This window comes from Lithobates pipiens, unplaced genomic scaffold, assembly GCF_037356315.1.
Source record: "Lithobates pipiens isolate NorthernLeopardFrog02 unplaced genomic scaffold, aLitPip1_a1.2 Scaffold_18, whole genome shotgun sequence".
Taxonomy (NCBI): domain Eukaryota; kingdom Metazoa; phylum Chordata; class Amphibia; order Anura; family Ranidae; genus Lithobates; species Lithobates pipiens.
In genome coordinates this window covers 380,091,770-380,110,057 of record NW_027507758.1, presented here as the reverse complement: position 1 = coordinate 380,110,057, position 18,288 = coordinate 380,091,770, and the positions used below count along the sequence as shown (strand labels likewise).

Below are 18,288 nucleotides of genomic sequence, written 5' to 3'. Positions count from 1 at the left end.
ACTCTTCTGGGAAGACTGTCCACAAGGTTTAAGAGTGTGGAATGTTTGACCATTTTTCCAGAAGCACATTTGTGAGGTCAGGCACCGATGTTTTAAACAAAAAGGCCTGGCTCGCAGTCTCTGCTCTAATTCATCCCAAAGGTGTTCTATCAAGTTGAGGTCAGGACTTTATGCAGGCCAGTCAAGTTCCCCCACCCCAAACACTCTCATCCATGTCTTTATGGACCTTGCTTTGTGCACTAGTCCAAATTTGTTGGAGGGGGGATTATGGTGTGGGGTTGTTTTCAGGGGTTGGGCTTGGCCCCTTAGTTCCAGGTAGGCAGGGTCCATAAAGATATATATATATATATATATATATATATATATATATATATATATATATATATATATATATATTACACCCCAATAGTGCCTTTTGTTTTATGTGTATCATATTGTGTGTCATTTTAAACTTGAACCCCAGGCAATGAAGTACACAGATGAAATACATATCTGGGAACACACACAACCACACACTTACAAAAGAGTGCACAGGTATGGAAATGCCCCATTACTGTTTATTTATCTGTCAAATAATGAAAAATAAGCACACCAGAGAGCTTCTTTAGAACACTGTTATTTTAATATTACAACTTTGTCTTATAATACAATGCGTTATTTTATAACATTTATCAGAACTGCATGAGATTCAACATACGGAGAAAAAAGCTGAAAGGATGGTCCACGACTAAAATGTGTGTACATATTTACTGTAAATCACGTAGTAAAGCAATACTGAGCTTTGTAGTTCTCAGAAGACAAAATAAGTAATATGTGCAAAGGTGAAACTACTGTAACAGCTTAGCTGTCCAATACAAAAACTCAATTAAGAATCATTAGCATTTGTAAATTCATACACTTGGAAATTAGCTATTAAAAATCACATATTTTTAAGGAAGGTTAATAAGTGAAAAGCAAGTACAAAGAGGAATTACAATGCATATTAAATGCTGAGCTATTATTAAATGCATAGCATTGTGCAGCTTCACAGACCAGTAGAAATACAGAAACATGCCAAAAAATGGCTACAATAAACCAAATTACCCCAAAACAGATCTAGATAAATAAATGCTAATTGTTTCCAGTTCTCTTAAACTAAATTTTTCCAGAAACCTTACTTTTAAAAAATGTGCACTGAATTATAAAAAATGTTTCCTTGTCAAACAATTGCAAATACATGGCTGTAAACAAGAGCTTCAAAAGTGTGAAATGAAACAGGAATGGACACATTGTAAGCAAACACTGAGACATACAAGTATTATTTACATAGTAAAGCGTTTGTAATGTACATAGACAGTAGTGCGGACTGACAAATACATTGCTTTTCATGGAACTGTAAAATAGTTTCCATGTTTAGAAGCTTCACACTGATTTATATACAGGCCGCCTGATGCCAGGATGGGTGGAATCGAATGCGAGACGTGGAATGAAGCATATTAGTTAAGAAACCACATAAACAGAAATCTTTAACTACCAAAAGCACTACCTGTGCTATGAATTTTAAATGTAGTGATTTAAATTTTTTAAAAAGTGCTTTGAAACCCACTGAGTGACCTAGCCTTAAAGCTGCACTCCAAGCATAAAAAAAAAATCTGTTAAATCAAGTTATTCATTAAAATGTATTAAAAGTATATACATACAACTGCCATAAAAGTAGTATAAATCCTGTTTCATTTTACCTCCTGCAGTCCCCCCCATGCAAGCACTCAAAGTCGGAGCAGGAGAGACAACACTGTAAAGCTGCTTATACATGGAACAAAATTCAAGAGGTGAGTGACCCTATGAGCACCATCGAGCTCAACCAAAGTCCATTTTTTTCTGTCTAAATTGGCAGGTGAACAGAGACTGCATCCAATGAGATGCAGGCGCCGCTTGGGTATTCTGATAGTCGCGGGTGCAGCTGTCAGAATAAAATTGCTGACACTGCAGATTCATCCATATATAATAAACAAGGGGAATTTGGAATTTAGTGATTTTTTAACAAAAAACAATAAGGCTGTTTATCACAAAAATGTCAGTCTAAAACAATAAATGTGCTCACAAGAGTGCAGACTACAACAATCACTGCATCTTTATGCATTGTTTAGCCACACTGAGGTCTGAAGAGAGATCATAGACCTTGATGTGTTCTCTGGTGGAAGCATACCACAAGGCTGACTGAACAGAATTACAAATCTTTTGCTAGGTATACAGTTCACATTGATACCATTAAGTTGTGTATTTGGTTGCTTGGAGTGCAGATTTAAAGAAAAAAGGCAAATAATCCAGTCTTTTGAATGCCATTTTCCTGTGTCTACTACGATCTTCATAACAATGTCAGCTTTGTTTTCGTTGGTCCCTTATAGATTTGAGTTTACAACTGTATCATGTAATAATATGCCCTAATGCCATTGTTATTGATCATGCAGATCTCCACATTTTTTTAAAAAAGACTTCACTGCATATAATGCTATGTTCTCAATCAATAGGCCATAACCTGTTTGGTGGCTGATGGTCCACCCAACACTGACTACTCATTTTTCTGCAAGCAGTCAAGGCCAAATGTAAATAGCTGTAAATATAAATGATATGCTTTTTTTTAAATTCTCTCCTTTCTTGGTTTTATTTTTCTACCCCCTTTTTGATTTACCACAGCTCAAGAAAATATATAACCTTTTGTTTCCAGAATTTTAAGTAGTTTTATATGGCACTTGTTTACTAATAAAATATTTAGGACAAACAGGTTCACAAGCCAGCATAAACCAGTTTGGCTCCATATTTACCTTTGTGCCAAAGATATGCAAACTTGTGACCTACTGTTACAGTTTAAATGTCTTCAGGAAACAAATATTGTTTTTCTTTCTTTTGTGGTTTGACGCAACAATTAAAAAAATAAACTGAATAGGCACATCAAACAACATTCACTTGTCCACGATACCAAGACATCTCAAACCTTAAAGCCTTACACATACATATAAAAATACTAATCAAGACATGGGTAAATATTGGATTTCATAGAATAAAGGAAACAGGAGTTTCTGATTGGGGATGATACACAAAATTAAACATGTGGAAAGTAAAATCATATTAAAACCCTCCAATCAGATGTAAACAGCCCCTGAAGATGGAAGGTGGAGTCCTCCAAATTCCTTGCTTTCTTATAATCTGTGACCTGCAATGTTTATCCAATGGCTTTAATACTCCCCGAGGCACATACCTGCAACAACCATACATATCCGAGATGATAATTTTTGATAAGTATGCTTGTTGTGGATCATTGTTTCATAAATGATTGAATTCAGAGAAAGCCCGGTACCTGGTATCTTTCTGAAGTCTGTAAGATACAGTCATACAAAGTATGAACATGCCATTACAAAAACAGAAGACCTTAACAGAAGAGATCATTTTAGAGAGACCACTATCCATGTGGTCATCAGAAACTAACAATGACTTGACAGCACTTGATAATAACTATAAAAGAATACTGGTCCTTATATTTCTCTCAGTATAGGTTTCTTTTATGTTTTTTTCACATGGCCGTTCTTTGTCATACACTGCCCAGATCATTGCATTTCTACAGCGGGTCTGGCGAGGTATTTCTTACTAGCTGCAGTTGTTCCCCCTGTACAAATCAATGAAAAGATGAGAGGCTTTACCGCTGTCCTCATCCAATCGCAGAGTCAGCCTGTGTGGGTGAACAGAACTTGCTAAATTCTAATAACAGAATGCTGGTGGAAGATGCACCCTGACATTTAGGTAAGGGAGGGTGGTTAGGGTTAGGTGGACACTGTGTGTAACCATGCCTCATGTTAGTGGGTGTTGTATGAAACTTGTTCCAAAAACTGAATTAAGCCCTTAAGAGCTCATTCACCCAGTCATTCCTGGCCACACACAACCCAGATCAGCTTAATTCTGCAACAAGTATGGCTAGACGTTTCCAATTAATTGTGATTAGGGAGCCTGTACAAATCAATGAAAAGATGAGAGGCTTTACTGCTGTCCTCATCCAATCGCAGAGTCAGCCTGTCATTGATTTGTACAGGCTTCCTAATCAACAAGTTTCATACAACGCCCACTAACATGAGGCATGGTTACACACAGTGTCCACCTAACCCTAACCACCCTCCCTTACCTAAATGTCAGGGTGCATCTTCCACCAGCATTCTGTTATTAGAATTTAGCAAGTTCTGTGAGGCTTCACCCGCACAGTTGTGTCATCAATGTATGGGGGCCCATCAATGGGAGAAACTGCAAGTCCCATCTACAGTGTGTTTTGTAATTGCTGCCCACTCATAATTTCCTCCAGTCCTATAATAGGTCTGTATCTCCTCAGGGTGGGGAGAAATAACGAAGGTCTGTGTATTACATCCGTGATGCACTGATTGCAGTAATCATCTTTGGTGCATGTATTACGTTTTTTAATTAGGTTGACCAGTTGTAGTTTCTCACACAGAGAGCTGTGGTTTGCAGTCTATTTTGAGAGAAACTACAATTGGGCTATAAATAGCTGCTTTCTGATCTACATATTTTTTAAAGCTTATGAGTTTAATGCTTTAATTATAATGCCATAATAGTACTGAAAGTTTTCTGGAACACTTTCTTGATAGCATGTAACCTTAGGATCTTCGCATGGCAATAGAAATTGATCTGCCAAGGGAAGAAACATTTTTTTTGCCAATGTAAAGCAAATAATATGTGTAGAGCCACACAGATTGGTTTCTTTGGAAAGAGGGTAACACTGAAAAACAACTGATTCTGCTGTGCAAATATGAGTCATATTCATGTCCTTGTTTATGCATGCATAGCTTGCCAACATCTATACTACATGTTTCCAGTTCACTTTACGCCACTGTATCTACAGTAGGTGTTGGCAATTTTTCTTTGACATCTATAAGTCTCTGAAATAGTATAGATGGTGGTGGAATGAGAAGAGAAGAGAGTACTGTACAGGACTCTAGTGATTGTGGGCATAATGAAACTGAAAAATAGTTACATGACAAACCAGCTTTTACATAGTTTCAGAAAAGTTGTACTCATTAAATACTACAGGTGTTCTAAGAAAGAGGAAATCCTCCCCTAATATGTTCTCAGAGTAATAGCAAAGCCAGCGCTTAGAGTTTACGCTATATCTGAGTTGTTGGATATGTGCTCTGGTTCCTACTAAACAGGCCAAACTTGGGCAAATGCTTGATTTAAGTTCCACTAAACAGGCCAAGCTTTGGTCAGTGCTTGCAAGGGGTTGTTCCATAAACAATTAAAATTTTATTTACAGAGGAAATCATCCAGTCACATAATACGTGAGACCATGCCAGAAGAGATCAAAATTATGATTTTAGGAACTGAAAATATGCATACAGTATGTATTGTGTGAGATCAATCAACTAGATAAGTACCCTACAGAATTTATGATTTTGGGGACTTATCAGTATAAAGTGCAGGTTACATTGGCGTTGATATTGGGTCTAGTGTTATAGGGTTAAAAAAAAAAGTTAATCTTTCAATGGGAAAAATTATGCAAGAGCGTGTTTTTCCTTACTTTGGGAGATTGCGCTGTCGCATCTCTGGTTAAGGAAGTGAAATGTCGCCAATTGTACAAAGACTGCAAAAAGAAAACCTGGAAGGGGTTTTAGCGCTTCCTTACTCTATCCAACACTACACAAATTGGCTATACATGCACTTTAAGTTTAACGTGTAACTTCTAGGCTAAATTTAAAATTCAGGCACATGTTACACTGATAAGACACATTTTATTACCCTACTGGTAATGCTTTTCTTCCCTCAGTTGTTCTTGTACATGTATAGTGATTCGGCCAATTAAGATGTCATGGCTGCTGCACTTGGAAAATTGACATCTCTAAAACATGGCTGCAGAATGTTTCTCCAAAATTTCAAACCATCTGGTACATACCTACAAGACTGCAGACACACACTTTCACACTACCTACATAGCAACATTGACAGTTTACCTCCTTCAATATAAGTGATGCAAAGGATCGGTGATAGATATCTTTTCCTTACTCTCATTATGGCAATCATTCACCAGAAAACAATAGACTGTACAGTATCTCCATGCTAGAAAATATGTATTAAGTATACCTTTCATTCTTGATTCTGGATATAAACAGATACAGTCTAATACACTATCATATATCAAGATATTTGGGAAGCTGGGTAAACAGTAAGATTTATAGTATTCTAAAGCAAAAGACTTTCATTAGCTTCTTAAAAGTGCACACAGAGCTGTGCAAAAAGTTTCAGGTTGTAAAAAATCCTTGGCAGCAGTTTATAAGCTTTAATCACTTTATGGTGAGGGAGGAAGGGTTTGTCACTGAACCATTAAGTTATGAATTACATGAATTGTGGATTGCCTGCAGCCAGCAAGAATGAACACATGGTTTATGCAGAACATGAGATTCTCAAGGCTTGGATTTTCCTAAATGCAAACCGTATATTCCTTTTTTCTCTCTTTTCTAAAACCTGTCAATTTGCTATTTAAAAGGCTAAAAACTGAATGTAAATAAATTCCTATAAATAAATCAGTGGAATATTATATTTCAAAAGAATGTAATAAGCCACTTGATACGTTTATGTAGCGTTGCTCTCTGTGGTTTCAGATTATGTGTTGCTTATACAAGAAAGTGTAAAAAATCAATGCAAAAACTCAATATAGAATGTAAAAAAGCAACTCCAGGTAACAAGTAAAAACATTGCTGAACTGCCGATTGCAGTAACTGACAACTGTCTAGGAAATATCTAAACTTTACTAAAATCTGAAAGTCTATTCAATGAACCTTAAATAGGGTAGCTGCAGTGTCAGGCAACCATGTGCCAAGTGTGGGTGCCCCGTCTGACATTGCAGCTTGTGTTACATGGCTGAGATCCGTACTGGAGGAGCTCTCTCCTATAGTGGAAGAATTCCTTAAATCTGACTGTTAAAGGAGTTGTAATGGCAATGTTGTAATGGCAAGTTTTTATGTTAATGCATTCTATGCATTAAGATAAAAAGCCTTCTGTGTGCAGCAGCCGCCCCAGCACCCCCTAATACTTACCTGAGCCCCATCTTTATCCAGCAATGTCTACGAGTCCCTCAGCCATCTGGGACTCTCCCTCCTGAATGGCTGAGACACAGCAGTGGCGCCATTGGCTCCCACTGCTGTCAATGAAAGTCAGTTAGCCAATCAGGAGGGGGGGGCAGGGCCGAATGTCCGCTCATGTCTGAATGGACACACGGAGCTGCAGCTTGGCTTGGGTGCCCCATAGCAAGATGCTTGCTGTGGGGAAACTCAATAGGAGGGAGGGGCCAGGAGAAGCCAAGAGGGAGCCGAGAAGAGGAGGATCCAGGCTGCTGTGTGCACAGCCACTGTACAGAGAAGGTAAGTATAACATGTTTGTTATTTTAAAAAAAAAACAAGACTTTACAATGACTTTAAGTGGACTAGTGGACTTCAGGGGTGAAAATGGAGATCTGTAACGCGTGGGGTTGGGGGGGGGGGAATCTTTCTTTTAACGAAAGGCTTTATTAACTCTCACGGATAAATAGACTTCAGGGGGAGATTTGCACTGGGGGGTCACTTATTATTAAATTATTATTATTTAATCTGACTTGTAAGTGTACTTCGAGGGAATTGGGATCTGTACTGGGAGAATTTGGGGATGGTGTAGGTTTTAGTGGAAACCTTCCTTGAATCTGACTGGTAAGTTGACTTGGAGTGGAAAAGAGATCTGAACAGCAATGTGGAGAAGGTCTCTGTCTTTTAGTGGTAGCCTACCTTGAATTTGATTATTAAGTGGACTTCTCTGTGAAGTGTAGTTTTGCACAGAGCAGCCCAGATCTTCCTCTTCTCCTGTCCCTCTTCGGCATTCCTGGCCCCTCCCTCCCATTGAGTGCCCTCACACAGCCAGCTTGCTATGGGGCCACCCGAGCTGAACTGCAGCTCCGTGTCTCCATTCAGACACGGAGCCGCGAAAGCTGCCCTGTCCCCTTTCTCTCCTCTTTGGCTCACTGACTTTAACAGCAGTGGGAGCCAATGGCACTTTGCTGCTGCCTCAGCCAATGAGGAGGGAGAGTCCATGCAGCTGAGTCTCACGTGCAACATTGCTGGATTGAGATAAGGCTCAGTTAAGTATTGGGGGGGGGCTTCTGCACACAGAAGGTTTTTTATCCTAATGCATTAGGATAAAAAAAGTTCTGCCATTACAACCACTTTAGTTGAAACCTTCTAGTAAGTGAATTTCTGGGGGGTGAGGGGGGGTTAGGTCAAATGCACATGTGGGGCGACCCCTGTGGATGTCCTCTGGTCCGATGATTAGCTGAGATGAATGTTCCTCAAATAAATAGATATAATAGAAAAATCTTCCTGAGTAACTTCCTGAGGACGGCCAATCTGATAGGCCGAAATGCATAGAGGTTATCAGATTGGCTGTCCTCAGGAAGTTATTCAGGAAGCTGTTTCTATTATATCTATTTATATGAGGAACATTCACTGCAGCTAATCATCGGACCAGAGGACTACCACAAGGGTTGCCCCACACGTGCATTTGACCTAACTAGCGATAGTTGGTCCACTCCCAGGAGTGAGTGCACATCAAAAAGGGGGGGCACCCTATTTAGGCACTTAAGAAGCATGGAATCATCCATCTATTATTCAAGTCACAACACTGGATACTGTTCCACTAGCACAAGCATCTTTTTTCACTGGGGACTGTTTTATTTTATTAATTTTTACCAGTGTATTACTGCCATTAACTGCATAGTGAAAGAGCCTGCCAAATTGGAATTAAATGGAATGGATTGTTTGTTTGTTGGTATATTACATAGCTTTGGTAAATCTAAAGAAGGCTGTATGGAGATTGCAGAATCAGAGTGTAGCGTGTACAACCACCTCAAGTTCACTAGTACTAATACAGCACATTAGCCTAGATCAGTGATGGCGAACCTTGGCACCCCAGATGTTTTGGAACTACATTTTCCATGATGCTCTGGCACTCTGCACTGTAGTGGAGCATCATGGGAAATGTAGTTCCAAAACATCTGGGGTGCCAAGGTTCGCCATCACTGGCCTAGATCCTTCTCAAAGTAAGGCATTCAGTTTTTTTTTACCCTTTGAAAACAGGAACCAAATACCATACCTCCCAACTTTTTGAGATGGGAAAGAGGGACACATATTAGCAAAAGTATGTAGGCATAGGACACACCCCCTGTTACGCCACCCCCTAAAGGAGAATTATACAAAAAAAAAGTATTAGTTAAACCCACAAGTGCTTTTTTTTACCACTACTACTCCTTTATACTGGCTTTTGAAATTTACAATTTAGAATTTGGATGAAAGGTTTAGCTCTGGGAAACACTTATTGAAAGATAATAAGTGCTTTTTATATACAACTATATAGATCAGACCAAAATGAGGGACAAATGATCAGGAAAGAGGGACGAGGCATTTTGTTCAGAATCAGGGACAGTCCCTCCAAATCAGGGACAGTTGGGAGCTATGATATACTCTAATTGCCTACTCAGATTTCTAACGGGTCAGGCTTATTCAGATGAGTGCTGTATTGAACCCTAAGAGGCGTACTGATAGAAAAAAAATTGAAGAGTTTTTCATTCTATTGAACTGCGCGTATATTCATTATGTACAAATGGGAGCTAAAATACATGTTATTGGGCTTTTTACCTTCGGGTTGTTTTTCATCCACACATGAGTGAATCAGGAAAACACTGCATAGTACATCACATCCAACCCTTTGGCTGTATCTATCCAGCCCTTGATGTCTCCAGTGTCAGCATGTCTTTCTGATCCTTAGTGAGCAAGTTGATAACTTAGAGAGGCATGCTAACAAATGTCCTTGTGGGCAGCTGCATGGACTGGAAGCAGAGAGGCTGTGGAGCTGATCAGTACAGTCTAAAGTGTTGGTTCTAGCAGAAGAGCATTACCTCGGTCAATGGTTCTCAACCATGTCTTCAAGTACCCTCAACAAGCCATGTTTTGGGAATTTCTCTTGGATAAAATAGCTGTCTAAAATACCAAGCCACTGACTTGATTTAAAGCACCTGTGCAAGATAAAAGAAAGCCTGCAAACATAGCCTGTTGTGGGTACCTGAGGACAGAGTTGAGAACTGGCCTAGGTGATATCCCGACAAAGTTACACAGTAGGCGAGGTTGAAAAAAGAAACAAGTTCATCAATCCAACCATGTGTGTGTGACATTATGTCAGTAAAACATTGTATATCCCTGTATGTTGTGGTCGTTCAGGTGCTTTATCTAATAGTTTTTTGAAAATATCGATGCTCCCCGCTGAAACCACTGCCTGTGGAAGAGAATTCCACATCCTAAGCACTCTTACAGTAAAGAACACTCTAGGCAGTTTAAGGTTAAACCTATTTTCTTCCAGTTTTAATGAATGACCGTGTTTCTTATTAAATTACCTTTCACTGAAAAGTTTCACCCCTATTGTGGGGTCACCAGTACGGTATTTGTACATTGAAATCATATCCCCTCTCAAGCATCTCCTCTCCAGAGAGAAAAAATAAGTTCAGTGCTCGTAACCTATCCTCATAACTAAGGTCCTCCAGTCTCTATATTAGCTTTGTTGCCCTTCTCTGGATTCTCCCTCCAGTTCCAGCACATCCTTTCTGAGGACTGGTGCCCAGGACTGGACAGCATACTCCAGGTGCAGTTGGACCAGAGTCTTGTAGAGTGGGAGAATTACTGTTTTATCTCCGGAGTTAATCCCCTTTTTAATGCATGCCAATATTCTGTTTGCTTTGCTTGCAGCAGCTTGGCATTGCATGCAATTGCTAAGCCTGTCATCTACTAGGACCCCCAGGTCCTTTTCCATCCTAGATTCCACCAGAGGTTCTCCCCCTAGTGAGTAGATTGCATTTATGTTTTTGCCACCCAAATTCATTATTTTAAATTGTTCTATATTAAACCTCATTTGCCATGTAGTTGCCCACCCCATTAGTTTGTTCCGATCTTCTTGCAAGGTTTCCACATTCTGCGGAGGAGTTATTGCCCTGCTTAGCTTAGCATTGTCCGCAAATACAGAGATTGAGCTGTTTATCCCATCCTCCAGATCTTTTATGAATAAATGAAATAGGATTGGTGCCAGGACAGAACACTCTCTTGCCACTCTGTTACTTAGCTAAGTTCTTCCTGTGTTAGCACCTGCAAGCAGCAAACCCCAGGAGCCATGTACCTCTTCTTCACTCCAGGTCAGGATCTGCCAAAATCCCTGCTGTACATGATCTCAGGCTCTCTCTTTCCAGTCACAGAGCTTTTCAGCCGGCATTTGAAAGGCAGTGAGGAGGCATCATGTTGCCTCCTCTCTGCCTGATTTAACCCTATAATGCTGCACTACTGCTCCACAATCCTGTGCATATAACTTGGTTACAGCACAATCCCATTGAACTGGGTGAATTAACAAAAGGTGTCGCTTGTCAAACTATGCACCCCGGGTTATACTTGCTGCAGTTGCAAAGCTAAGCCCTGCAGTAGCAGCATATCAACAGCCCCATATGGATTTTATTTTACAGTTCAGGTGAGTGGTCGGAGGTGGTAAAACATTTTTACTACCCCCCCCTCCTTACCACCTGCCTGAAAGCAATCTATTTCATGAGCAGTTGTACCTAATGTTCTTAGTGCCAGGTTTTTGTTTTCTATGATCTTAGGAACATTCTCAGGTCCAAAATGAATATTGAGAAGAATTAAGTTCAGCCCTCCACAACAATCCAAGTTTCTCATGTGGCCCTATGGGAATATGAATTGCCAACCCCTGTCCTATGCTATGTAGAAATGGAGAGGGTGTTTTGTAGTCCTGTCCTAGGGTGACAACACTGCACCTCTACAGATATAGTACAACAGGTGAGCACTGTCACCCTAGGGCAGGAAGTATGTTACTGGAAGGATCAGCAGGTGAAAATAAAGGAAAAATGCCTGGAAAAAAAAAACAAACGCAGCCCCTGCATTTAAGGACTGGTAAGTTGTAATATTTAGTATTTTACTGCCAGCATAGGATTTAGAAGCAAAACTCTTCTTTCATTTCCTTTACAAAATAATGGCCAAACAACCTAATTTTCCTGTGCAAAGGGCATTGATAATATTTTCATTTCTAAAGCAGCTGTCCTTTAAATTGCACCTCTAAATAGTGTAAGCTTGGATTACTTTAGGAAAAGAATGTGACATAATGTAACAATATGCTGGTTATTTCTATCACTGTTTCCACACTAACATTTTTGGACATGTAGCAGCATATCATGGTACGTATGAAAAAGAAAACTAGTAGTAATATAATATAACAGAAAAATTTTAGTATTTATTAGCCAATAACCTTGATAAAGAATATCCATTTGTGATGTTAGGAATATATGTGTTCATGGATGTATTTTCCGCACCCATTAAGTAAGCATAAACTAAATTGCTTTGTAATGGAATGTATAATTGATTTTCCAGTAAAACTGTTGTCGCAGTGGGGGCTTTTCCATTCCAGTTCTTCCATCTTATTGCATTTACAAACAAGACCCAAATACGTCTCTCCATGACTACACATATGACTAAAGTACCACTAAGCAGCATTTATTTTCCAGGACAAAAAAAAAAGCAATTTGTACACAGAAATTAACATGCTACAATAAGCCATTATGTACACCCAGTGGCTTAACATGTAAATATTAGATCCTCAATATAATAAGTGAACCTGATGAACTGAAAGTGAATCTGAATTTATCCTCTATGGAGGTCAGAACATTTTTCTTAAGTATTCATTTTATGCATGCCTTTTACAGGGATATTTCACATTAAAGCTGAACTCCAGGCAAAAAAAAATGATATAAGTATCAATTAGAATATTAATAAATCTATTTTACACAGAACTAGCACAGGAACCTGAATCATTTTTAATATCAGCCCCCTGCATACCTATGTAGAGTGGCACTTTTAAGTCAATCAAGCAGTTCTGAATTTTTTGCACATAAATGTCCAAAAACATGGCTAGATGACGGAAGAGCAGAGGGATAACCTAATTAGTTGGTTTCTTGTTGCTCATTCTTTATTCCTTGTGCAATCAAACTGGGGCAGCTCCAGGACAAGGCTGTTTTGCTTAAAGTGGATGTAAACCCTCTCCTATACCCATGAAGTGAATAGTCTCAGATAATACACAGAGATGAAACAAATCCTCCTACATAAGTTTTACATGTATATCTGCTGTTTCACCCTTTCTACACCCTTTGGAAATTGCACATTGTGTTAGAAATCATTCTTCTTCTTTCTGCAGCACATAGGGGTGGGTGGAGATACTGGGCTTACACTGTGTGAGAGCTGATTGGAGGACAGGCACCCCCCCCCCCCACTCTACATAGGCAGAGGAACAAAGGAACACGCAGAGCTGTAGTCTGAATAGACAATTTCTCTGCTCATCTACCTCTAAGCTCCCTCCTCAACACAAATTTTTAGCTGCTGTTATCTCATGTGTCTGAGAACTTGTCAGAAGCGACAAGTTCCTCTAATAGCAGAGGAGCGAAGCACCAGAAAAAAAGGGCACTTAGAGCTTTGGAAAGAGATAAGTAAACACTACAGATGTATTTGCTTTGGTCAAATTTCATAAATGGGGTTTACAACCACTTTAACTGCAGTATAGTCTTTGGAAAGACTCTGGGACCTGGCTGACCTGGTGTCTGCCATAGGTGCCTGGATCAAAAGACTGGCTGTGTGTGTTTGCCCAGAGTTTAGCTTTAAATCAAATGTGTATTTATGCTCTATATTCCTCCACTGTACCTTTATGGGCAACATGGTTAGCATTATCTTTCTTTTTTTAGTACCCCAGAAAATCAAAACCATCCATTAAAATATAATTGTACTCTAAAGAGCACACTTACGGTATATTTGAATTGATGGACTGTGATGACAGTTTGACCCTATCGGAGGCAAGCTACTGTAATAACAATCCTTGCAGCAGTATGGATGTTGGAAGCATGACTGGAAGATAGTTGTTATTGACTTACATGCACATATCTACAAACATGAAATAAAAGACATTGGTCCTGGTGTAGGTGTAACCTGGCTACTCAGTTCAAGTACCAGATAATTCCCACCTGGCTTACATATAGATGAAGCCAAAGTTCATTGTGTGATCACATATAATTAGCATCTGCTAAACTGCAACTAAATATTACCAATTGCATGCATAACCTTTGCAAGCAGCAAGATTTGGCCAGTCCAGCAATGCAAGCACTAAAATGATATATTAGAAGGGGTTAATTTCAGGCGAGAAAAATACATGCTGTGTGTCTCAGCTGTACTTTACTCTCTGTATAACACCAACAACAGTGTAATCAGGCATGCTTAATTGTGAGTGACCATATCGTATGGTATAGGTATGGAATATTGCAGTATAGAAAGGTTAGAGTTAGTATAGTTTATTCAATGCAAGTTCCAAGAATTAGTAGCGTTTCTCAGACATATTTTCTTCCGCATTTGATTGCTTCACTACAATTGAAGTTCTCACCACATGGCTCATTTTAAACACAATAAAATCAGTACTACATGCAATTATATCCTGATAAGGGATTATGTGCTGGTATTAATGTACAAAGATGCCTACTTAGTTATCCATGGTACCTGTACAGTGACATGCATGACTTGTAGTAATGTGTGGACTTGGTCTATATGTATGTATTTGATCATCCCAATTAATGAACATTTAAGGACATGCCAATGGAGAAATATAATAGTACATATCTAGGCTGCTAATGAATTGGCTTGCTTTCAGGCAAATACAGAACAAATGGATAAAGGACCCCCTTAGCCTCTTCTGGAGAGTGGGAGAGCTCTGGCTCACAGTTCCACATATTTCCCCCACTTCCCTCTGGTGGCAAAGGTACTTTCATGGTGATAACACGATTTACACAATAGATGTTACCTCCGATCACTGTGCATCGGAATGGTAAACTAGGGGTGGGTGGTCCTGGGCCAGGACGTAGGTTGACCCCTTCACTCCAATGCCTGGCCATGGAATTGTAGGTGAACACACTAAGACCATGCTCCCGACTGACGTCAAAACGGTAGATGCAGCCTTTATGAGACACCATACCAGCAGACCGCCTTCGACTATTGTTATAAGGACACTCCTGCCATTCATTCCTTTTAGGATCATATTTGAGAAGACGGTAGAAAAGAGTCCCACCTGACACATAAATTTCACCGTTACAGGTTGTAGCTTCATGAGCCACAGCAAATGCACCCTTAGGTAATGGTGCTACTAGGCTCCAACGGTCCAGTCGAGGATCATACTTTTCCACTGTGAAGAGGCACTCACCCCCAATAGCATACAGATAGCCATCAAGGGCCAAAAGTTTTAGCTGGGAACGAGGCTGTGTAAGTGGTCGGATCTTTTCCCAAGAATCAGTTAACGGGTTATAGCAAAAGACCTGGTCTGAAAGTTTTGCCCTTTCACCACTACCTTTAATGCCCCCAGCAAGGAATAGATAGTTATAAAGAACACACACCCCACAGCCTTTAGTGTTTACTTCTTCTGGTAACTTAGTCAGGGATCTCCAGCGCCCAGTACTTTCATTATAGCACTGCACCTGATATGTAATTGCATCATCCTCCAGTGACACAACTGAGGAGGGACTCTGGGGCCTGCTGCTCTCTCTGCTTTGGGGTCTACTACTACTGCTCAGTCGTTCAAAGGCATCATTGATTTCTGCCACTACCAAATGCTGTTTTCCATCCATTCTGCGTTGCAGAATCAGGTCTCGCTCTGCCCCAGTCAGTCGGCCATAGACTGCTGGATCTCTCAAAACCTGAAGGAAGTTGTCACTCATGAATTTGTATGCTGCCTCTTTAAGCTCATTCAATCTTTGCTTTTTAGCAATATAAAGTACTTGATAGCAATTCTTGAGTGATATCTGGGATCGCATGCTATCCATGGCACACTGCACAGCACAAGGGATCTGTAGAAACTTTGCCCCACTGATTACTTCAACCACGTTATCTTGCTTCACCTCAAGCTTCATGCTATATATATAATCCACAAGCAACTGTAAAGTCTGGTAACTTACACCCTTAATCTTAAGAATGTCTCTTGAAGAACGAGCTCTAAAATAGTCACTTTTCTCTGCTAAAATTGACTTATGAGCTCTGATTCTCTGCCCCCCAGTCACTTCAATCACAAGGTCTGGCTCGCCCAGAGGTTCAGTGGATGATGGTATATTCCTTTCTTGATTACAGCTAGACTTATCCAGGTCATGGTTACCAAAGTCTTCCTTTTTTCTGCTTTCCCACTGTGGTCTTTGCACTTGTTCCTGCAGATTATCACTGATTGATACAGATTCAGATATACTCCTTTCCTCAATATCCTCTTCAAATTCATTGTTCATATCCCACTGGCTTCCACTCAACACCATGCTCCCTTCACTGAGTGGTTCTGAAACTGAGATGTCCTCGGCATCATTGAAATACATTTGTTCTGGGCTCTCCAAGGCATGCACAGCTGGACTGGTTTTATGACTGTATCCACCATTTGCCTCCACATGATGCACTGAGCTGCCACTGGCCTCCACCCCACCACTAGAGACATTACCATACTCACAAGTCATTTTCGGAGTAGCCCCTGCTTTCACATCATTTATGTTCAAATTTTCAGTGTAAGGTGCAGTAGACAGTGAGTTTTCCATGTCCTATAGCTTCTTGAGGTTGAAGTTACATAACATTTGTATTTTCTTGTGGATTCTATTGCTTCAGTTTTCTTTCACAGGCAAAATACCAAAGAGGATTTGTTTCAACACTACACCTTTCTCAAAGGTTGAGAGCCAAGAGGTGTGTCAGAGCTGCAGCAGTTGCAAATAAGACTGAACTCTTGAACTTTACAATATTTTCAATCCTCTGTTTGCTCGGAAAGGATTTTTTTTTTGCTTATTGCTTTCCTTTTCAAATTAGCAACGTTCACATTTTACACTGAGATCGCTCTGTAATAGATTTCAAATTAAGGACTGTATTTAAAGAAAATAGGAACTACAGTTGCTTGCAGTTGACTGTTCACATTGCTGAATTCTACATTATATGTAGAATGTAAATCAGGGATTTTGAGCTTATCAAATAATCCATTATTGTGCAGAGGACGCAAGTAGAAAAATCAGAGAGGTCAGAAGAGTTCTGTATTATATACAGTTATCTTTCAGCTGGCGAAGCGCCATCATTATGAATGACATTTGATTATCTTTAATGTGACACTTCTGGGACGGATATACTTCTCTTCAGAAGTTAAGCAGCTTTCCGTTATACTTGTCAGCTTGATCACCATCTGAATTCAAGTTCTTTGCCATGCACTTGTGCCTCCACATTGCTAAAATGTATATTCCCAATGTCTTGAAAATCTTACATCATTTTTCACTAGTCTTCAAAGGGTTTTAGCTGGTTCTGTAATATAAAAAAACAGACTTATAATATCGAGCAGGCAGTACAGGTATAACATGCATTACTTTTCTATTAGACCACCATACAAAAGCAATTTGTAGTCAACTACACCGAAAAAGTTTATATTTTAGTTTTGGATTGATATCGGAAAGCTGGATAATCCATCCTTTAATCCCTTGGATATCTAACCAAGACATTTTATTGCAGATATGTGCATCTCTATTCACTTCCCATAACAAAAGTGTCACCACTAGTTAACCTTGCAAATCTCAAATTCAATGTGTGTTTCCACATGCACTTTTACATTTATTTTTAATGCATTTCTTTATTTTTTACTTGAAAAATGTGTTATTGTGTGTTTCTGTGCATTTACATATGTTTACATACATTCAAGAACCGCTTCCTGTGCTTGAAGTAATATTAAAGGTCTGGCTTCTTATTTTTTTCAGATAACAAATACGTTATACTTACCTGCTCTGTGCTGTAGTTTTGCAAAGAGCAGCCCCGACCATCCTTTTTTTGGGTCCCCAGCCAATGCTCCTGGCTTCTCCCCCTTGACCAGTACCCCCAATAGGAAGCCACTTGCTCGCTCCTGAGCCCTGCTCTATTTGTCCATAAGACACATAGAACCATGGCTCACCCTCACTCTCTCCTCATTGGCTCAGTGGCTGTGATTGACAGCACTGGGAGCCAATGGCCAATGAGGAGAGAGAGTCCCGGACAGCTATCGTACACATCGCTGGAACAAGGTAATAATCACTGGTGATTGTAAAAGCTTGATTTTACTGTGCAGGTATCCAGGATGCATTTGAAAAACGCACCTAAAATCATCTAGTGTGAACATACCCTCATGCAGCTG

The 18,288-nt window shown here is 39.8% G+C and overlaps 1 protein-coding gene across 2 annotated transcripts in view; it reads right to left on the bottom strand.

Annotated features, from left to right (window-relative positions):
• Nucleotides 1-600: 600 nt before the first annotated feature.
• The window catches only part of KBTBD11 (kelch repeat and BTB domain containing 11), a 68,356-nt gene continuing 50,668 nt past the window's right edge, over nucleotides 601-18,288 (bottom strand). The window contains exons 2-3 of one of the 2 annotated variants that reach the window (XR_013276820.1): nucleotides 9,079-17,432; nucleotides 601-8,934 (exon numbers count right to left, since the gene is read on the bottom strand). Coding sequence is in view for 1 of the 2 variants with exons in the window: in XM_077487770.1 (XP_077343896.1) it covers nucleotides 14,759-16,690 (1,932 nt within the window). In the remaining variant the exon portion in view is untranslated. Of the gene's footprint in view, nucleotides 17,433-18,288 lie in introns of both variants that reach the window. The other variant, XM_077487770.1, reaches the window with a different exon arrangement.